Source organism: Ranitomeya imitator, chromosome 1, assembly GCF_032444005.1.
Source record: "Ranitomeya imitator isolate aRanImi1 chromosome 1, aRanImi1.pri, whole genome shotgun sequence".
In the NCBI taxonomy this organism is placed as follows: Eukaryota; Metazoa; Chordata; class Amphibia; order Anura; family Dendrobatidae; genus Ranitomeya; species Ranitomeya imitator.
In genome coordinates, this window is record NC_091282.1 from 403929275 (window position 1) to 403953385 (window position 24111).

At 42.1% G+C, this 24111-nt stretch overlaps 1 protein-coding gene across 2 annotated transcripts in view; it reads right to left on the bottom strand.

The window, feature by feature from the left end:
- Positions 1 to 11668: 11668 nt before the first annotated feature.
- The window catches only part of PRXL2C (peroxiredoxin like 2C), a 56232-nt gene continuing 43789 nt past the window's right edge, over positions 11669 to 24111 (bottom strand). Inside the window, exons 5-6 of one of the 2 annotated variants that reach the window (XM_069762477.1) lie at positions 13525 to 13656; positions 11669 to 11918 (exon numbers count right to left, since the gene is read on the bottom strand). In XM_069762477.1, the coding sequence (XP_069618578.1) occupies positions 11791 to 11918; positions 13525 to 13656 (260 nt within the window). In that variant the 3' untranslated portion in view covers positions 11669 to 11790. The remainder of the gene's footprint in view (positions 11919 to 13524; positions 13657 to 24111) is intronic. The other variant, XM_069762482.1, reaches the window with a different exon arrangement.

Genomic DNA, 24111 nt, shown 5'->3' on the forward strand with positions numbered 1-24111 from the left:
CTACTGCTATAAAAGGTTCCCATGGATTCTCGGCCATGCATTAGTGTAAACTTATTAACTTGTGTGTGGATGAATGCCTGTGAATGGATGAAAGCTCCGAATCATTCCCATCCCTAGTGTTGTTGCCTGTTCGCGAATGGTAGAGCTACCTAGCGCCCGACAGTGCTATCCTGCACAAGTTGCTGAATTCAGTTAGCAGCGACCGCCTGAGCGGTGCCGTACGCAGATAGTGTGCTTTACTGGCCCTGGTTAGGGTGATTAGTGGTGTCCACCAGAGTGGCACTGCAAGCACTCCTGTGCGGTAAATATTCACTTTAGTTTCCCTGGCACCGCAGTAGCGGTGTCAAGCTCAAGAGATCTAGAGGGACTCTTACTCTGAGTCTTGGGCAGAGTTCTGTGTCGCCTTGCTTGCACTCTCTGTGTGGTATCGCAGCCCTGTGACGCAACAGGGTTCGCTTCCTTCATACCAGGTGAAGCTAACCCGTGTGTGTACTCACATTATACCGCCATATAGTCCGTCATTACCAAGCAGCAGGTGTTTTTACTGCACGGTGGACCCCGGACTGCGAACGCACCTTATATCATCTCCAATTATTATCTGGTGCGTTCTGCCAGTCCTAACACCCATAGTCCTCCATATAGTAGAATGCACTCCCCATAGTCCTCCATATAGTAGAATGTACTCCCCATAGCCCTCCATATAGTATAATGAACTCCCCATAGTCCTCCATATAGTATAGTGCCCTCCCCATAATCCTCCATATTGTATAATGCACTCCCCATAGTCCTCCATATAGTATAATGGACTCCTCATAGTCCTCCATATAGTATAATACACTCCCCATAATCCTCCATATAGTATAATGCTCTCCCCATAGTCCTCCATATAGTATAATGGACTCCTCATAGTCCTCCACATAGTATAATGTGCACCGCAGTCCTCCATATTGTAAAATGCACACCCCATAGACCTCCATATAATATAATGTGCCCCATAGACCTCCATATAGTATAATACACTCCCCATAGTCCTCCATATATTATAATACACTCCTCAGTCCTCCATATAGTATGATACACTCCTCATAGTGCTCCATATAGTATAATACACTCCTCAGTCCTCCATATAGAATACACTCCTCATAGTCCTCCATATATTAAAATACACTGTTCATTCCTCCATATAGTATAATACACCCCATAATCCTCCATATAGTATGGTGTGCACCACAGTCCTCCATATTGTATAATGCACTCCACAGTCCTCCATACAGTATAATACACTCCGCAGTCCTCCATATATAATACACTCCACATAGTCCTCCATATTGAATAATACACTCCTCATAGTCCTCCATATATTAAAATACACTCCTCAGTCCTCCATATAGTATAACACATTCCGCATAGTGCTCCATATAGTATAATACACTCCTCATAGTCCTCTATATATTAAAATACACTCCACAGTCCTCCATATAGTATAATACCTCATAGTGCTCCATATAGTATTATACACACCCCATAGTCCTCCATATAGTATAATACACTCCTCATAGTCCTCCATATATTAAAATACACTTCTCAGTCCTCCATATAGTATACACTCCTCATAGTGCTCCATATAGTAAAATACACTCCTCATAGTGCTCCATGTAGTACAATGCACTGCCATAGTCATCCATGTAGTACAATTCACTTACCATAGTATAATGCACTCCACCTCCCCATAAAATATAATGTAGCGCACCCCCCCTCCCCCGAGAATGGCCCCACAGTCCAGTACTCACAATCCTCACCTCTAATGTCCTGCGCTACTTCCGGCTCGGCACACAGCAGGTACGCAATGAACTGACTTCATCGCGCACCCGCAGTGTAAGAGGCAGAGGGAATGATGGAAGAGGGAGCATCAGCTGATGCTCTCTCCTCCATCATTGCTTTGAACTGTACCGGCGTCATAGACGCCGTTATAGTTGAATACGTCGGCGCTGGTGGGGGGAGTTGGCGCTGGCGGCAGGCAACTGGCTGGGGGAGCGGGGGCCATAGGCAGCTACCTGGTCTGCCTGCCGGTAATGCCGACCCTGTTCCTGATGAAACCCCGAGTTTGGTGAATTTTCATGCTGTGGGCACGTTGCATTTTTGTGCCACAGTGGTTTGCACAATTTTATACATGAAAAAAATTATATAATATCAATTAATAAAGTTGAGTGATTCAGATTTGCGGAATGTTCTTTATTTCTTAAGTCCCAAAAGGGGACTTGAACCAGTGATTATCAGATGTCTTCCACTAGTATTGAAGTATTTAAACTAAGTTGTCTCCTTTGAAGCTCAGCATGTACCAAATGCCAGTGACAGGGGTGTTGGCTGCATGCCCCCAGCTGTCACAGTAATCTGTACTGATAGTACTGATGGTGGTTCTGGTGCTGTGTTCATGTACTGATGATGTTTCTGGCACTGCATTCAAGTACTGATGGTAGTTCTGCTGCAACAATCATGTACTGATAGTGTTTCTGGTGCTGTCTTCATGCACTGACTGTTGTTCTGGTTATATTAACCCCTTAAACCACGGACCTTTTTTAGATTTTGCGTTTTCGTTTTTTGCTCCCCTCTTTCCCAGAGCCATAGCTTTTTTATTTTTCCATCAATATGGCCATATGAGGGCTTATTTTTTGCGAGACGAGTTGTGTTTTTGAACGACACCATTGGTTTTACCATGTCGTGTACTAGAAAACGGGAATAAAATTCCAAGTGCTGTGAAATTGCAAAAAAAAGTGCAATCCCACACTGTTTTGTTGTTTGGCTTTTTTTCTAGGTTCACTAAATGCTAAAACTGACCTGCCATTATGATTCTCCAGGTCAGTACGAGTTCATAGACACCAAACATGACTAGGTTCGTTTGTATGTAAGGGTATGTGCACACGTTGCGGATTCTCTGCGGATCCACAGCGTTTTTTGAGGTGCAGAAACGCTGCAGATCCGCAATTGATTTACAGTACAATGGAAATCAATGAGAAAAAAAAATGCTGTGCACACTTTGCAGAAAATCCGCTGCGGAAACGCTGCGGTTTAAAAGAAGTTGCATGTCACTTCTTTTTTGCGAATCTGCAGCATTTTTGTACCCATTCCATTATAGAAAACCGCAGGGGTAAAAAAAACGCAGCAAATCCGCAAAAAAACGCACAAAAAACGCTGCTGAACTGCACAAAAAATGCGACAAATCTGCAGGTGCATTTTCTGCCAGGAGAGGCAGAATGCGCACCAGAAATTCCTAAGGCTAATCCGCAACGTGTGCACATAGCCTAAGTGGTGAAAAAAAATTCAAAACTTTGCTAAAAAAAAAAAAAAAATTGTGCAATTTTTCCGATACCCGTAGCGTCTCCATTTTTTGTGATCTGGGGTTGGGTGAGGGCTTAATTTTTGCACTCCGAGCTGACTTTTTTAATATAATTTTGGTGCAGATAAGATCTTTTGATCACCCGCATTCTAATGCAATGTCGCGGCGACCAAAAAAGTAATTCTGGCGTTTTGACTTTTTATCGCTACGTCATTTAGCGATCAGGTTAATACTTTTTTTTATTGGGCGATTCTGAAGGCAGCGATACCAAATATGTGTAGGTTTGATTTTTTTTTGTATTGTTTTTTTTTTTTAATGGAGTGAAAAGGGGGGGATTTGATTTTTTTTTTTTTTCATAATTTTAAAAACTTTTTTTTTTTACTTTTGCCATGCTTCAATAGCCTCCATGGGAGGCTAGAAGCTGCCACAACTTGATCGGCTCTGCTACATAGAAGCGATGCTCAGATCGCCTCTATGTAGCAGAATTACAGACTTGCTATGAGTGCCGTCCACAGGGTGGCGCTCATAGCAATCTGGCATCAACAACCATAGAGGTCTCAAGGAAACATCTGGTTGTGATGTCGACTCGCCGATGACCCCCGATCATGTGACGGGGTCGCCGATGCACGCATTTCCGGCCTGATGGCCGGAAGCGCTTGTTAAATGCCGCTGCCAGAGTCTGACAGCGGCATTTAACTAGTTAAAGGGAATCTGTCACCCCAAAAATGGCCTATAAACTAAGGCCACCGGCATCAGGGGCTTATCTACAGCATTCTGTAATGCTGTAGATAAGCCCCCGATGTAACCTGAAAGATAAAAAAACCAAGTTATATAATACTCACCCAGGGGAGGTCCCGCTGCAGTCAGGGTCCAATGGGCGTCGCAGTCTGGGTCTGGTGCCTTCCATCTTCATTACAGCATTACAGAATGCTGTAGATAAGCCCCTAATGCCGTGACCTTAGTTTATAGGCCATTTTTGGGGTGACAGATTCTCTTTAATAGGTACAGGTAACTCGCAATTCTACCCATGCATATTGAGGGCACATGTCAGCTGTTCAAAACAGCTGACATGTCCCGGCTTTGATGCGGGCTTGCCGCTGGAGCCCATATCAAAGCGGGTGATACTGCTGTCGGACGTACTATTCCGTCTGATGGCAGTAAGGGGTTAAAACGTAAAAATCCTCAAAATTTAGATTTGATGATTATGAGGAGTTTCTGCTCCAAAAACTCAATTTAAATTAGTATGTGTCCACGCTAATTTTTTTTTGTAACAGAAACTCTTCAAATCCTCCTTAAATACTGCAAACCTTTTTTTTTTTAGACCTAGAGCTATTCTTCCTTTTTTCCTATATAGAAACAATTTTTAAGGTTTTTTTTTTAGTAATAAAGTGTACACAAAGTAAAAATAATATATTCAAAATTATAGTTTAAATTTGTATTTTTTTTCTTTTATACGTTGATACCTTTTTTTTCCTTATTTTCATAACTACCTTTCTTCTCCTACTTTGATTTACCCCATCCTCAACCTTCCGGTGTTAACCTCTGTTGTTTATGTGTGTATATTTGTATGATTGGTATTTTCCTTTATTCCTGTTCGTATTACCTTGTTAGTCCGGTTGGTGTATTATGGTACACTACTACTCGCCTCTTCCCTGTGTGGGGGAAGGGTACAGACTGAGAGCAAATTCAGGAGCTAAGGCAAGGTACGTGCCCCGGCATCTTCACAATCAGACATAGTCCATGGAACAGGGTGAGCTAGGGTGCCAATACCGTTAAGGACAGAGAAGGAGCCCCTGGGACACCCAACAACAGAGTCGTGACATCAGCTCTGACCGAAACTGTTTTTTGATCCAATATGGATCCTATCACTGCTCTGACAGGGCAACTGCAGCATCTCAGCCTAGATGTGGCAGATCTACACACTGTCATTTTGCAGCATCCTAACAAGCATCCTATCAAGTTTGTGGACCGTGACACCCAGGCAACCCCTAGTGGAGCCCAAGATCTCTGCCTGACAGGTTCTCTGGGGGGCTTGACAAGTTTGTTGTTTCAGTGTGGCCTGTAAGCTACACTTCAGGTTACATCCTTGTTCCTCTGGAACTGTGGAGCAAGGAGTGGGGATGATAGTCTCTCTCCTTCAGGGTGACCGCCAGCATGAGCATACTCTCTCCCATCTGACTCCCAGTCGCTGTAGAGCATGGAGGAATTTTTATGGCTGTGGGTTATGCATACGACAACCCCGACCACATCTCCCAGGCTAAGTCAACACTACGTCTGCTTCAGCAGGGAGACCGGCTGTCGGAGGAGTATTGCTCCAAGTGTCGGAAGTGGTGCACTGACACTAAGTGGACTGACTCTGCGCTCCAGGAGCACTCAACTGAGCTGATTAACCCCTTTATCTACAAGGGTGGTTTGCACGTTAATGACCGGGCCAATTTTTACAATTCTGACCACTGTCCCTTTATGAGGTAATAACTCTGGAACGCTTCAACGGATCTTGACATACTGTACTTTTCGTGACATACTGTACTTCACGTTAGTTGTAAAATTTCTTCAGTATAACTTGCGCTTATTTGTGTAAAAAATGTAAATTCGGTGAAAATTTGGAACATTTATCAATTTTCAGGCTTTGAACAGAGAAATATGTCACAAAAAAATAGTTAATAAATAACATTTCCCACGTCTACTTTACATCAGCACAATTTTGAAAACACAATTTTTTTTTTGTTAGGAACTTATAAGCATTAAAAGTTGACCAGTTGATTTTTACAACAAAATTTACAAAACCATTTTTTTAGGGACCACCTCACATTTGAAGTCACTTTTAGGGGTCTATATGACAGAAAATACCCAAAAGTGACACCATTCCAAAAACTGCACCCCTCAAGCTGATCAAAACCACATTCAAGAAGTTTATTAACCCTTCAGCTGTTTCACAGGAACAGAAGCAACGTGGAAGGAAAAAATGAACATTTAACTTTTTAGTCACAAAAATGATCTTTTAGCAACAATTTTTTTATTTTCACAAGGGTAAAAGGAGAAAATGATAAAGTTGTTGTGCAATTTCTCCTGAGTACGCCGATACTCATATGTCGGGGAAAACCACTGTTTGGGTGCACGGCAGGGCTCTGAAGGGAAGGAGTGCCATTTGACGTTTTCAAACTTCAAACCACAATTGGCTGGAATTGAGATTAGATGCCATGTCGCGTTTGGCAAGCCCCTGATGTGCCTAAACAGTGGGAACCCCCCACAAGTAACCCCATTTTGGAAACTAGACCCCCTAAGGAAATTATCTAGATGTGTGGTGAGCACTTTGAAACCCCCTAAAATGATATTTTAGTCCGTAATTTTTAATTTTCCCAAGGGTAACAGGAGAAATAGGACCTCAAAAGTTGTCCAATTTGTCATGAGTACGCTGGTACCCCATATGTGGGAGAAAACTAGTGTTTGGGCACACGTCGGGGCTCGGAAGGGAAGTAGTGATGTTTTGAAATGCAGACTTTGATGGAATGGTCTGCGGGCGTCATGTTCTGTTTGCAGAGTCCCTGATGTGCCTAAACAGTAGAAAACCCCTACAAATAACCCCATATTGGAAACTAGACCCCCTAAGGAACTTATCTAGATGTGTGGTGAGAACTTTGAACCCCCAAGTGTTTCATTAAAATTTATAATGCCCGGGCATGAAAATAAAAAAATCCTATTTTTTTTCCAACAAAAATTATCTTTTAGTCCCCAATTTTTAATTTTCCCAAGGGTAGCAGGAGAAATTGGACCCCAAAAGTTGTAAGTTGTCCAATTTGTCCTGAGTATGCTGGTACCCCATATCTCGGGGCTCGGAAGGGAAGTAGTGACGTTTTAGAATGCAGACTTTGATGGAATGGTCTGCGGGCATCATGTTCCATTTGCAGAGCCCCTGATGAGCCTAAACAGTAGAAACCCCAACAAGTGACATCATTTTGGAAACTAGACCCCAAGGAACTAGATATTCCCCCTTTTTGGAACTAATCTACTGTTTCCTGTAAATCTAAATAAATTAATAATGCATGGCGGTGTGGTACAATTTGAAGCAATCTTTCTTACACAGGCCAGATTTTTGGGGCAGGTGTCGCATTGATAAATTCGTCTCCTTGTGTATTGCCCTTTTGTAACACACTCGGCACCATTTTTGCTGCTTACCTTTTCGTTCAGTTGGCGGAACAACCCCCCGGGAAATGCTGACCTGGTATGATACGAGCACCTTCAGTTTCGGAAGTACTGGGGCCCGCTCCTTCCTGATTGCCAAATATCAGGGCCTTAACCAGTACCTCCTGGAACTGAAGGTACGATGTATCGGTGTGGCGTGCACATCGTGACAGCAGGAAAGCGATGAGCATTGCCATTTGTACGATCTGCACGGCCAACTTTTTGTACCACACCTTGGCCTTTCTCAAAGCAATGTACAGTTGGAGGAGTTGATCGGAGATCAACGCCCCCCATGTTTTTGTTGTACCCCAGTACACAGTCCTGTTTGCTGACCTTGTACAGTGCTGAGGGCGCTGCCGTCACCATGTTTGGTGGTCAAGAGAAGGACATCCCTCTTGTACTTGACCACCAGCAGGTGGTCGCTACATTGGGCTCTGCTGTCACCCCTTCTGAGCATCTGCCCAAGTTGCGTTTTCGGGAGGCCTCTCTGATTTTTGCGGACAGTACCGCAGGCTGCGGTACCTCGCACAGAGGAATTTGAAGAGTGGGATGCTGGAATAAAAGTTATCAGTGTAGAGGTGATAACCTTTATCCAGCAGTGGGTGCACCAAATCTTACACAATTTTCCCACTCACTCCCAGGACAGGGGAACATTCCTGGTTCACTCCTGGTGTGTTTTCCTTCGTAAACTCTAAACCTGTGGGTGTACCCTGAGGTACTCTCACACAGCTTCTAGAATTTGATTCCATACCTGGCCTTCTTGCTGGGTAGGTACTGACGAAATCCGAGCCTTCCCTTAAAATGAACTAAAGACTCATCCACGCAGATGTCCCTTTGGGGCACGTACACTTCAGCAAACTTTTTGTTGAGTGAGTGATGTCACAAGAGGGACACAGAAGTTGCTGGGCCCAGTATAGAAGGGAGACCCCGGTAGAGTGTAAGGAGTGATGATGCAGCCCTGAAAAATAGGCCATAGCTTTATTTGGAGAGCTTTTATTTTCTGGCTCCCATCATGGAACTGCATCCACAAGTGCAGCATTTGGTATGTTACTTATAAAGGATTTAGGCACAAGTGTTTTGTACTAATTCTAAATTCTATATTTCAGCTCTGATAGCCACACATGAGAGCTGGAGCCTGCTTCTGAGTTTGAGGTGGTGAAGTCATGAGCGACATCTGGTCCTGAAGAAGTGCTTCAGCAGGAGAAAACGGCACGGAGCAGCAGTTCAACCACCCAGCAAGATAGATAGTCGGGTGGTCGACTATGAAAATCTCACTGTTAAAGGGAACCTGTCAGCAGTTTTGGCCGATATGAGATACGGTTGGTCTTGGTCCGGCGCCTCGCATCTTCTTTCGATCCCCGTCCTCCTGCTTGCTTCTTGTGGATGACACTTCTCTATCCTGTTGAGGGCTGAGCAAAGTACTGCAGTGCACAGGTGCCAGAAAAGGTTAAAGAGCCCCGGCACCTGTGCACTGCAGGGGCAGAAAAGTATGCCTGTGCAGGAGCGCGGTGCTGAGCAGACTGTGTGAATCAGGGGTGTCAAACTGCATTCCTCGAGGGCCGCAAACAGGTCATGTTTTCAGGATTTCCTTGTATTGCACAGGTGATAATTTAATCACCTGCACAGAATGATACCAGCACCTTGTGCAATACAAGGAAATCCTGAAAACATGACCTGTTTGCGGCCCTCGAGGAATGCAGTTTGACACCTCTGGTGTGGATGATGCAAGGATGCGTCATCCACACGAAGCAAGCAGGAGGGCAGCATTGCAAGAAGATGGGAGGCGCCGGACCAAGGCCAGCGACACCCCTCGGACTGGACCGCCCCGCATGTGAGTATAATAAAAGTTATTTTTCTTCTCTTGCAGGTTGGGTTGGCGGAAGATATACAGCATCATAGAATGCTGTATATCAGCCCTGAAAGGTGATGGCCGTATCTTATATCAGCTAAAACTGCTTACAGGTTCCTTTTAATGATGGTGAGGAGTTCTACCATTCCTTGGCCTGTTCGGCTGGAGACCATGGCAGCCTTTCAAATTGTCATTGATGCCGCAACACTGCCTAATGACCTCCGGGACGTGTTCGGCACTTTGAAGCAGTGGCAATTGTCACCTTTCAATGCCCATCATCAGCCAACGACAGTACCATCCCACTAACCACAACCTCAATGCCATACAAAACCCAGCCACTCTTTTACAGACCTGGTGAAGGGTCTCAAGCAGAGGCTCAAAGTCATGTATATAATGCCCCCCCAACCCATTTGGCAGGGTTTACCATGGTGACTAACATTATGGTCAGACTGGCCAGCCATATAATGCCCCTCTCAAGCCGCACCCTGTTTCCTCTCCTACACCCCGCTTACCAACAGCTCATTTACTGTGTGCCCACTTCCCCTAGAACCCAAAAATCATGGTGCCCCTCTGGCAAGATTGCAGTGTTCTTATTATAACTTATAATTGTTTCTAAATATGTTAACCTTTTGTTTGTTTTTCCTTTATAACATTTTTCTTGTTTGTGGGAAGATTGCCCAATATTTTTATTCGGCCCCTGCCAATTGTTAAGATTTTTGGCCCCTTTTTTATATGGATTTGTTAATAAATAAAAAAAACTTTGATCTATTAGAATTGTCCATTTGTGAGTCTATTTATTGGACAGTATCTTCAGGATTTCCGCGCAATCAATACACCACACATTTGGTAAATTAAATCTTGTTTTATATCACAGTCCCAACAACAGAAATCAGAAATGTGAACTAACAGAGACTTGCCATGGAGTTGCTCCCTCTGACATTAAAAAAAAAAAAAAACACATTGAGCGCCGCCCTCTCTGTGACGTCACATCATGGCGTATATGCGCTGGTACACATGTCTGGCTAATTAACTTATGGTAATCACAACACCAGTATTTAATGTAGCTGACGAAAGCGCTATCTCACCTCCCAACGAAGTTGCAGAGGTGGTGAAACGTGCGTCGAGGTGCGTGTCAGCAGATCATATACCCTGCTAACTCCATTATACCAGCAAGTCTAGGTGTTTCATTGTCCCACTATAACTTATTGGCAATTCCCATGGATGTCTTTGCTACTACATCAGTATTAGTTATCTCCTACCTGTACTATCTATTCTGATAGACATTATTATTTAGATACATTATTTCTGGACATATCGCCATTATATACTTTTCTTCTATCTATACTATTGCTATATACTTTTGATATGTCTAGTCATCTATTGGGGTATACATCTTTTTTTTTTGTTTCTTGTCTTCATGTCCCATTGTTATTTTATTTCTGTTTCATAAACGTAACTGATTATATTCTACATATATTTAAATAAAAATTGTTATACTTTATTATTGTTGATCATTTGCTCCTTCATTGTCACTATTGTTTTTTATGATTCATATATGAAGGGATCATTGTATTGTCTAAGAGGAATTCTATTGGTTCAGAGGCCTTCTCGGATCCACGATCACTCTGCGTCACTCTCCAAATCGCCTTGACACGACCCAGTTGAGAGGGACCTGCTCAGCAGTCATCAAGAACAAATTAGTGGACATATTGGAAGATGGATCAATAAGTCCCCTGTGGTGTCCATATGCTTTTAAAGAAGCACTTGCACATTTTTTATTCCCTAGACCTGTCTAAATGCATACTTTATATGGGGTAAGTGCATTAATTTACTTCTTGATCGTTATCTTCCCAGGCTTACAATACAGCTTTGGTCCTCTTCTCACTCATGTCACTGAAAGCTCAATTTGCCAGATCACACTGAGCCAAAAGTCGCTTTTACAATATAAATCTATGGAGCCTTGTTCTGATGCACAATACAAAGACCTAGATTATATACAGATCTAGAGAATAATAAATGTTCTGTAGTGCCTCTTTACGTAGGAGAAAGGGGTCGGCTGTATTTATACACTCGGTTAACATTTCCAGGTCTGGCTAAGACTAAATTGTTAATATGCACAGGAAAACCCAACAATGCATGTGACTTTCTTTTTAGTTGTGCAGTCTTGCTGCTTTGTGAGATTTGTCCATTGTCCTTCCTGTGTAGTCTGTATGGTGATATTGAGTATGTGCCCAATGCCAACTGATGTACCCATGTGTTCCATTTCTGCTTGAGGACCACCATATTTATACCAAACTGAACACTTCACACTAGAAAAGTAGATTTATTTATCTGTTATTAAAGTAGTTCATTCATAAATATAAATCAAGATTCTATGATAAAAACACAGTGCTTGAAGGTGACACTTTTGCTTTGATACATAACTTTATACTTCTATTATTTGTGGCTTATTTCCAAAATGAACTGTTTGCACCCCTGCATAATGAAGCAGGGAGCTAATAGGCACATGGTCGTATCTGTTCATATCACGATGCAAGAAATGGACTCTGTTACCTGCAACAAAAAGCAAAAACATCACTAGATGATGTAATTCTGAAAACCAGTGATGTGAAGTGTTCACTTTCCCATTGTTTCTAGTGCGTAATATCAATTGGTGATGCCCCGACAAAGCATCCTCCTTGTTGTAATGAAATAGTTGGTTTTCCACTGAAGATAAAGTAATAATTGCAAAAAGATGTGTTAAAAAAACACAACTATTAATAGAAATGTAATAAAATGATTGCAATTCCAGTCTCTAAATTCCTAAAAATTAATTTTAACAAAAATATGAATTAAATAACAATAACCTATAGTTAAGAGGGATAAAAAGTCATGTCAATAGTGATCGTAAACTGACAGTGGTCAGTCCTGACAGAGAGAACACAGCAAGACGATCAGTTATTTACTAGTCACCTATTGATATACTACACATCACTGACAAAATAGAGATAGAGAGCATTAAAAATAGGAACAATCTCACTATTGTAGAAGTTTAAGTGTATTTCAAATTATGTCACATGGGCTCCTGTTCCTTATCTTTGGTAGTCAGGTGCTGACCCAACAGAAGGCCCTATGTTAGTACATGGCCCCGATTCGTCCCAATGACTCCCGCCTTGTCCATTTGTCCAAAAGGAAACAGAGTTAAATCACTAAAAACCCCTGTCCTAGAATGTGCATATATACACAATGGCACCTTGGACAATAAGAGATTTAGCCCTGTCTCTTTTTGGGACAAATGGACATGTGCTGAGCTCCCCTGATGAACCCAGTTGGGAGAAACGCGTCGAGAAAGCACGGAGGGGCAGTCTAGGGCTTCCTGGTCTGAAGGGATAGCTGTGGACTGCTTTTGTGAGGGCGGGAGTCATTGGCATGAATAAAGGCCATGTTATTAAACAGGGCCTTCTGCAGGGTCAGCAACTTTCTGGCAAAAATGATACACAAAAAGATAATATCTAGTACAGTCCATATGCCTGTGGGAATCCGCCCGCTCAGGGAACAATCATCAGGGTCCAGAACAGTTGTACATAAACACTACTGCCTCTAGACCCACAGACAGAGAAAAAAACTCGGTGGTCAGACATTTAACTTGGAGGGTGGAGATGTGGTGAGTGGTAGTCCAGCTCATCTCTTACAACTACTCACAAAAAACAACAACCCTGTCATGGCTGATTAACCCCTCTTAGCACGTAACATGCTGGAGCAAAACTTCTGGGGTTCACATCACAGAAGATAGCAATCTTCATGATACATATCTCCCCTCACATACATTGCCAGCTGACTAGTTGAATATTTTCTGTGCTCATTCCCAAGTGGCTCTTGACAGTAATAACCCATTACCTTTGTCTGTTTGGCCCTAATGTGTGGGCTAGTAAAGGACAGGCGAAGATCTCTAGAGCTTTTCTATATGAAGCTTTGCCTTCTAAAGCAAAACAAATTCTTCTATTATATAGAAAAGCGTCTTTCCAATACATGATGGAGACCTAGGAATATGCCCTCATCAACAGACCTCATATCCTGCAGCCCCCGGTCCAGCACCTGCACTGGCACATGCACACGCTTGCATTTGGTTAGAGGACTTTTTGCAGAAAATAATATGTACTTATCTTACAACGCTACATACCTGGTCCTACTATTAATGCTCCTCCTTGTTGTGCTGGATCCCCTTGAAAATCAAATGCAGGACTTGTTATTGCTCTCCAAATGCTTTTGACGCTACCAGTGATCTTGTTTGATTTGACATGGGGACTTCCTGCTAAAAACAGAATCATACTCTCCTATTAACACTCTATACAAATGGAAAACAGCATTATTAATGGCTAATGTGAAACTTTGACAGATTGGAAACTGGATTCCGTAGAAATAAGCAAATATTTCAGATTCATCAGTGACTTAGGTGTAGCATTTATTGCTTCAGAGATCTGTAATTTCATTTATCAGTCTAAAATATATAAAACCTTCCTTTCCCCCAAAAAAATAGACAACAAAAAAGTAAAATAAAGAATTCTGCCCATACAATAAACATTAAAGGGGGGGGGGGGGTTTCAAGTTCCTAAAGGGAACTCATTGCTTCCAAAATTACAATTTATTGTAATTTACTTATTGCTAAAAATATTTTCTGCTCTCAAGACGGAGAAATCTTTGATTCTATAGATTACAGGTCGTTACCTAGGTTAATGATCACCATGTAGTATGAGAATAGCTATGCTTTAGAGCAGTGTTCCCCAACTCCAGTCCTCAAGAGCAACCAACAGATCATGCTTTCAAGATATCCTTACTAACGTACAGGCGATAATTCCAATATGAAGAAAATCCTGAAAACTTTGTCTGTTGGTCGCTCTTGAGGACTTCAGTTGGGGAACACTGCTTTAGAGCATGCGACCATGTCTTTCTTCCAAACTGTTCGTCTTCAGGAGTCCACTGCTCCATGCAAAGCAGAAAGGTGGGAAGAAGGGGAGCGGTGTGCTCCTGAAGAAGAGAAGATGAGCAGCCATTTAATTACATATATCAATATTATGTCACTGGTCTATTTTGTATGCATGTCTTTCCTTTTCTTTTTTACATTTTTCTTTATATGTGATAGACAGTTCATAGTTCACAAAACCTAAACCTCAGAGTGGAGCATGTCTCATGATACTGAACTGTACAACAAAAGAGCACACTAGAAATAGACACATGTAGGTATTCCTTGAGGAAGATCAATATGCAACACAATTAGTCTCCTTTCTTGGGCTTGTGCCTAAAAGAGGGTCAGTTTTAGATACCTGGCAAAAAGTCCTTAATATGATGTTCCACTTGAGAATAGGGCAGTGACTGACAGTAGGTTTTTAACTGGAATAGACATTTACTTCAATAGAGGCAACTAGTATAGCTGTAACAATCGCGCAATGGGGGTACAAAGATGGAGGCTACACACAGTACTGTGACAGCAACAGCAAAATTTCGGCGCAGCGTCAAAACGACGCATGCGGAGGCATCCGCATACATCCGCATGGCCTGTGTACCCAATGTTAAACATAGGGTACGCAAGACGCATGCCGACGTAGGCGGAGCTGAAGGAAGAGGCACGGCAGTGGGCGGGGATTCACAGGAACTACACAGGCTTCCGCAAAGCCCTCGTCCGCAAATGTGAAACCAGCCTAAGATAGCAGCGGTGCGCATGCGCCGCTTTTTGACCACTTGGATTGGCCCACACACCGCATGTGACTCACCCCTGACCTTTAAAGGTCCTACGAACAGGAGATTTGGTACTCCCTTGAGAAAGCGGTCAAAGAGGGACGCGAAACACGCGTCGGGGGGCTTCTTATACACCTGGCCTTGGATCCTCCAATTTCCACCTTGGTAAGTGCCTGCCCATTTCCCCATGCTTTGATATTTGCCTCACTGGGGGCTAGGCCTATATGGGGCGCTGTTTTGGCAGGCACACTTGCCCAGCTATTAGCACTATGCACCTTATGGTTAGCTATCCTGACCTATAGTTATTAAGGTTTTTTGATGGATCCTGTTCATCCCGGTGTAGTGTTCCTGCACATGAATTATTGTTCTTGTACATGTATATTTAAACTATGTGATTTGTCAATAAATTTTGGATTTTTATCTAATATATAAAGCTGAATGTGTGTATGTGTGTGTGTATGTGTGTATGTATGTCCGGGATTGGCATCTGCACCGTCGCAGCTACAGCCACAAAATTTTGCACAGTCACACGTCTGGAACCCGAGAGCGTCATAGGCTACGTTGTGAGGCGAAATTTTAACCCCGCGCTTTCCAATTCACCAAACAATTTTGCCCCTATCTACATAATGGGGAAAAAAGTGAAAGGAAAAGTGTTGGAGGCGTCGCAGCTACAGCAACAAAATTTTGCACAGTCACACGTCTGGACCCTGAGAGCGTCATAGGCTATGTTGTGAGGTGAAATTTTAACCCCGCCCGTTCAAATTCACCAAACAATTTTGCCCCTATCTACATAATGGGTAAAAAGTGAAAGGAAAAGTGTTGGAGGCGTCGCAGAAACAGCAACAAAATTTTGCACAGTCACACGTCTGGACCCTGAGAGCATCATAGGCTACGTTGTGAGGTGAAATTTTAACCCCGCGCTTTCCAATTCACCAAACAATTTTGCCCCTATCTACATAATGGGGAAAAGTGAAAGGAAAAGTGTTGGAGGCAAATTGACAGCTGCCAGATGTGAACAAGGGGGACTTAAAGAGTGAGAGCGAGGTGGGGCCCCGACATGGGATACTCACCACACACGGGGATATGAACACACACACAAAATGCGCCACACACTACCACGTGCTTGAACACATATTACCCTCAGCACACATTTCACCACACATACACCAACCTCGCCACATAAAAGTCGAAACACAAAAGTCGCTGCTCAGAACTCGCCACCCGCAAAACTCGCCACATGCAAAAACTAGGCTCACGCAAAACTCGCCACAAGTGCAAAACTCACCTCATGGAAAACTCGCCACACGCAAAACTTGCACACGCGGAAAAATTGCCGCATGCACAAAAGTTGCAACACATGCAAAAGTTGCCTCACACAAAACTTGCACATACTCAAAAGGCACCACACATAAAACTCGCCATGCACAAAACTCGCCATGCGCAAAACTCGCCATGTGCAAAACTTGCTGCACACAACTTGCTACACTAACCTGTCACATGCAACTCAACACACAAAAAGTTGCTACACGCATGTCGCCACACAAAACTCATCTCACAAAAGTCGCTACATGCATGTCGCCACACGCAACTCAACACACAACTTGACATATGAAACTCGCCCTAAAACACACAAGAGTCTGGTATTATCCTTCAAAAATAAAAATCTGATTAATAAGCAGACAAACTACAAGAGCAACAAATGTACCATATAGGAAATACGGCAGCTGTCAGTCACATGACCTGTCTATTATGTGTATGTGTGAGCCAATATATACTGCCAGGGGGAGGGCTTCCTGTTGGCTGGGGATTTATCAGGCTGCCAATTTAGCTTACAAATACTGAGGTAAAAATACTGAGCAAATAACGTGTGAACAAGGTCTAATACAGGAGGAGATGACACACAGGTATATACTATATACAGGGGAGATGACACACAGATATATACTATCTACAGGAGAGATGACACACAGGTATATACTATGTAGAGGAGGAGATGACATACAGGTACATATATATATACAGGAGGAGATGACATACAGGTATATACTATATACAGGAGATGACACACAGGTATATACTATATACAGGAGCAGATGACCTACAGGTATATACTATATACAGGAGGAGATGACATACAGGTATATGCTATATATAGAAGATGACATGCAGGTATATACTATATACAGGAGGAGATGACACACAGGTATATACTATATACAGGAGCAGATGACCTACAGGTATATACTATATACAGGAGGAGATGACATACAGGTATATGCTATATATAGAAGATGACATGCAGGTATATACTATATACAGGAGGAGATGACACACAGATATATACTATATACAGGGAAGATGACACACAGGTATATACTATATACAGGAGGAGATGACATACAGGTATATACTATATATAGAAGGAGATGACATTCAGTTATATACTATATATAGGGGAGATGACACACAGCAGGTATATACTATATACAGGGGAGATGACATACAGGTATAGACTATATACAGGAGATGACATACAGATATATACTATATATAAGGGAGATGACAAACATGTATATACTGAGGTGATGAGGTGAAAATGAGAGGTGTGAGGTGAAAATGAAAAGGTGTGAGTGCAAAATGAGAGGAGTGAGGAAAAATAGTGGAGTGATCAGAAAATGACAGATGTGATGTTGAAATGACAAGTGTTAGGGGGGAATGAGAGGAGTGAGGGAGAAAATGAGAGGTGTGAGGGAGAAAATGAGAGATGTGAGGGGGAAAATGAGAGATGTGAGGGGGAAAATGAGAGGCGTGATGGGAAAATAAGAGACGTGAGGTGCTATAACTAACCACAGATATTTACTATGCCCAGGCAATGCCGGGCTCTTCAGCTAGTATATATATATATATACCCAGCATAGCTCTTTTTTCTCCTCTTTATGATATGTTGTATTGAGTGGGTATACTTTTTTCATTGTTAATATGGGCTAACTATAGCTATTATTTCTGACGGAACCATGTCAGTGAGGTTTTTGTGGCTACTAAGATAGCAGCGGCTATCACTTTTTCTGGATGTTAGTTTCGTCCAAAGGAAGTGAGCCAAATGGTCGCTGATTGGCTTCAGAGCTCACGTGACTTAATAAGATGACACAAGCCCTGGGACAGCCAGTGTCGTTATCGCTGCCAGCACCATAGGTGAGTATATGCTGTAATCACTTTATAAGGGGGAATATAGCAGTTAAGAAGGGGTTGTCTTTTATAGAAGTGTTCCAGACTACAAAAATATCAACACAAATTGCCATAGGTAAATAAAGATCCTTTATTAAAGACTCAAATAAAACATAACTTATTTTAATCGTTAAACGGAAAAAAATTGTGTTTTTAAAAACACATGATGCTAGGAAGATACATTGTTAACCAAGTGAGTCCTATTGGATATATAAGGTGCTTGTGCTTACTTGGAGGTCTAAACAAACGAGTCCCACTAGATATATAGAGGACAGGAATGAGATCCATTAGTATGTCTATATAACTAATATGTTCAGGTGCCTGGTGCTCACAAGGCCCACTGCCTTACTCCTGTGTCCACCTTCCTGATGCTATGTAGTCACATAAATACGGTGCTTGTACTTTATTCAGATCATTTCAATGCACACCTATTGTAAGTACAGCAACTGACCACTAGCATATCCACATACACCATTACATTTCTATCTATCTTAGCTTGGAATCCCCTTTTTGTATTCTATCTTGCTATATGTCAACCTCCTGAGCTACTGTGCATGTAGGTTCATATTGTCTTCCCAATTGTAATTTACCCATATCACAGTGCTTATTCCCTAACACAGGAAAGATATATATCTTGGTACCGTGTTAGCCAGTAGATAGAAAAATATTTAGAGTTGAGAGTCCTCAGTGGTTGATACCTTTTAATGGCTAACTGAAAAGATGGTAACAAATTGCAAGCTTTCGAGACTACATACGTCTCTTCATCAGGCATAGACAGTCTATACCTGATGAAGAGACCTGTGTAGTCTCGAAAGCTTGCAATTTGTTACCATCTTTTCAGTTAGCCATTAAAAGGTATCAACCACTGAGGACTCTCAATTCTAAATATTTCTTTATTTCCTAACACAGCACTATCAGCCTGCCTAGCTAACGCTATTAAAACTTAGCAGCCATTAGCCTCCCCAACATGTTTCGCCAGATGGCCTTTCTCCCGATGACACCATCTCGTAAAACATGTTGGGGAGCGTATGTCAATTGCATATGCACTGCTACAGCCTCTTCTTGTTCTGCAGCCAGGACATGGACTCTAAAACCCATTTATTCTGGCTATACCCTTCATATACATATTGGTCGAATCTGCGTATTTTAATGGAATGGGATGATGACCAAATATGCAATGGTGTAGTCTAATGGTCAAAGAATGCTGCTATAAGGGAAAGAAGCCACACATTACCATAGTCCTGTAATTAGTGGCTCATAAGTCACTTCAACAAGTATATTTAACCATAATCCTCAATGGGGTACACCACGCAGAGGATAAGAAGTGAGATGAACAATGGGTGAAATTAAAATAACTGTTTATTAATACGTATTAAAAAGGCGAGGGGGATAGGGGAGGGGAAATGGACCACATAAATAAATAAAAAAAGACAAAAATTAGGGACTTCCAAGTGGTAAAGGGAGAGAGAGGCCAACAAAGATGGATCTATTTGTGGAATAATATATGTGCCGCGTGAACCACTGCCCCCTCCAACACAAAAGATGTATATCAGCGGTCTATATGACACAAGTGTGATTACCAGGATCTGGCTTAATAGACCTTCCGCAATAGAACAGGCATATACTACCACCTAAGCATATTCTCACAATAATAGCACATGTGACCAAAGGGGGCCAAAAATAAAGTAATTGTAAGGGATCTTTATAAAGTACCAAAACCGCAGAGGCTGAATAGTAAGCAGCTACTCCTTAAGGCTAATAAGAAAAAATCCCTATGACTAGATAAATGGCTGAGAAAATGGCATTGGTAAGGTGGATTTTTACCTGTACAGTGTTGTGAAGGAGATGAAGATGAGTGCCGGGGGGTTCAAGCAGGCATGCAGGGGTGTATAGCTGAATGAGGCCGCGCTCTCCTGACGCCCGACGAGCGCCGTTTCGCAAGGATGCTTCTTCCGGGGGCGGATGGTGGTAATCACACTTGTGTCATATAGACCGCTGATATACATCTTTTGTGTTGGAGGGGGCAGTGGTTCACGCGGCACATATATTATTCCACAAATAGATCCATCTTTGTTGGCCTCTCTCTCCCTTTACCACTTGGAAGTCCCTAATTTTTGTCTTTTTTTATTTATTTATGTGGTCCATTTCCCCTCCCCTATCCCCCTCGCCTTTTTAATACGTATTAATAAAGTTATTTTAATTTCACCCATTGTTCATCTCACTTCTTATCCTCTGCGTGGTGTACCCCATTGAGGATTATGGTTAAATATAAGGGAAAGAAGGAATGGGCCTTTTGACAACATCTTATCATTATTTTCCTGTTAAAATGAACATATCATAATCAGATGATGCGTATTTATGAAGGAGTCAGAAGAGGTAGTGTCACGGGTTACCGCGACAGAGAAGCCAGAAGACCCCAGCGTCTGATTGCTCTTAGGCTAGGTTCACATTGCGCTAGGTGAGTCCGTCTAACGGACACGTTTTTAAGTACTGAAAACGCAATATAACGCACATACTAACGCGCCCATAGACTTGCATTGTCTGACGCATCGTGACGCATGCCAAAATTGGTATGCGTTTGTCACATAACGTTTTTTTCTGACGGACCTTGGAACGCGGCTTGCAGCGTTCTCGGGTCCGGCCAAGCTAACGCAATACTAACGGAAGCGTTCATTCTGCCATAGAAGGCTATGGCAAACGCAGTCAGACGCAAATCATGAAAAATTTCCAAATAGAACCACACGTTTTAATAGCGTTTGAGGGTGGTCCATGTGGTCATGTGACAGGAAATGTGATTTCGGCCAAAGGAGGAATATCCCACCCACACATTTCTCCTGAGGCCTACTGCACGTGACAGAGTCTTGCAAGAGTTCACAGGAAATGTAAGTACATTTCTATATATTATATATCTCTGTATACAACATGGAAGTCTGTATTGTCCGTCGGATGTGTGTGTACTAAAAATGTATTGCTTTGTTGCACGCAGATATCGGATACTGATGTCAGCAGCAGCAGCGTGTCTGTGGTGTTTTCTTCGCAATCGGTAGGCTTGCACTTTAAAAAAACCACAATAATGTTGTGTGAAACTCCATTGTATTGAGATAAGCACGTAATAAAAATCATGTTTTTATTGTGAATAGGAGTCTTCTGAGCCCGAGGCTGCTAGACCTCCCCCCAAAAAATCAGGCAAAAACCACAAAGGTACATGGCACACATTTTTAATTTTTCAGGCATAAATTTATTGATCCAATTAATGTAATTTTTTTTTCATTTTACATATACAATAGGTTGTGGCACACGGAGGACACAAGAGAAAGAAGGTTCCTAGCCGTCTGTCGTCGCCACAACTGCCAGTGGTAAATATAAAACTAGAAATTTTCTATCCAATATTTATCAACAATCTATCTATTCACTTTCTATCTACTATATCTATAAACTATCTATCCACTATCTATCGCTCTATCTATGTATCTATCGCTATATCTATGTATCTATCTCTCTATATCTATGTATCTATCTATCGCTATATCTATGTATCTATCTATCGCTATATCTATGTATCTATCTATCTCTATATCTATGTATCTGTCTCTCTATATCTATGTATCTATCTATCTATCTCTGTATCTATGAATATGGCCATCCAGTGAAATTGACCCTTTCAACATAACGTTTTGTGTTTACGTAGTCCAAGTCAGCGACCAAGTCAGCGACCAAAAAAAAAAAGGATTGTCATTGACGAAGAGCCATTGACTATTCACAACGAGACACTGATCAACCTTGTGGAAGCCAACTCCTCCATATGGGACCAGAGCGACAGCTCCCACCATGACATCGTGAAGAACCGCAAGTTGTGGGATCAAATTATCTGTCACTTCGATCCCCGATACATGGAGAAGTCGACAACCTCAAAGAAAAAAATTGGTAAATATTGGTGACGTTACATTGCAAAATGTGAAAAAATAAAAATAAATTTTTCTATCCTATCTACCTATCCACTTGTTTGCTATCTATCTCTCAATTCTCAACTATCTATACACTATTTCTAAACTATTTCTCTATTATCTATCTAATAACTACTATCTAACAACTATCTATCTACTATCTATATATCAACTATCGTAACAAACTATCAACAATTTTTCTACTATTAATATTAATATATCTTCAAACTATCTATCTACTATTTATATAACTTATTGTTTTTTGTTTTGTTTTTTTTTTAATTTAAAGCCGATGCTGTCCATACCCGTTGGAAATCCATATGCGATCGCTTTGTCCGTGACTACCGCAACAGTCAAAATGCACCAAGCGGATCAGGTGGCAAACGGGTGACCCCGTATGTGCATTACGACCAATTGCTCTTTCTTCAAAAAACATTGTCTCAGCGCTCGTAAGTACAAATAGGTCTGTGTGCGAGACAAAATTGTTGAAAGGAAAATAATTAATTTTTTTTTTTTGGGTTACAGCACGATATGCAGTACCGCTGCGCCTAGACCGGCAGAGGAACTGGAGCCTTCTCCAGTGGAACCAACCCAACCTGAAGATGTGTCTGGCATCAGCGAGCCACGATCTGTGGAGAGAAGCACTGTTGCTGCTGGTGTGAGTGCCCGGTTGCAATCACAGCGTGGACGCAAGCGAGCATCACAAAAAGATGAAGCTGATGCCATTATCGTCGATGGACTCCAACGGGTAGAGGACATGTGTCGCAGTGAACTCAAAGACCTGAGGCGGGAAATTACCGACCTGCAATCCCGCGAGTCTGTATACTCTGCTAATGAGTGGAAGCTACTTTTTTTGTCCTATGTGCCTGTCGCTCAAAATATCCCGGCACATAGAAACCTTATGTTTAGGCAAAGACTGAACGACCTTCTTGAGGAATTTGTGGGCCCCCAGGAACCAGCTCCATCGGGAACAAGAAGAATGGACATGCCGGCCTACAACCCTCAATATAGAGGCCGGGGTGAAACGAGCATGGAACATCATAGACAATGTAGCAGTCCATCATACAGTTGGGCAGACAATACGCCCGTGCAGTACCAAAGTCTATAGTACTGTTCACTGTCCCCAGCCAGGTGCAATTACTGCGTTGCAAGTTTTGTTGTTTTTTTTTTTTTTTTGTAACACCCAATTTCTATTATAGTTTTTTTTCCATCCCTATGGGATATCATATGTTAAACCTGTCTACCAACAGTTTGTTGGAAAAAATCCATAAACATTTAGTAAACTGTTTAAAATTTAAGATTCTTGTATGACTTTAACTTTTAACACAACATAATAACATGAAGGTAACTTTTTACACGACATAAGGTTGTGGGAAATAAAACAAACAATAAAAGCAAAACATCAGGATACAACTTAAGACTTTAAATTATTTTCACACGTGTCTGTCTTGCCATGGAACATGGCCTTCATGCGTGAAGTAATGTGCAAATTGATCACGAATCCTCATTATTTGTGCTGTAGACCGAACAGCAGTCGATTCAATGCTAATGAGGTTCGACTCACAATCATCGGGGTCTACCACCTGGGGTTCATGTCTCGCCACAAAATTATGCAGACAGATGCATGCCTTCACAACACGGTCCACATTTTCTGGTTGCAGTTGCATGCAGGTTAGTAAAATCCGCCATTTTAATGTCAAAATCCCAAAGGCACACTCCACATAACGTCTTGCCCGGCTCAAGCGATAATTGAAAATGCGCCTGGTGGAGTTTAGACTACGGCTTGAGTACGGCTTGAGGAGATTTTGTCCGAGTTGGAACGCCTCATCACCAACTAAAACAAAGGGCAAACTTGGGTCTTCGGT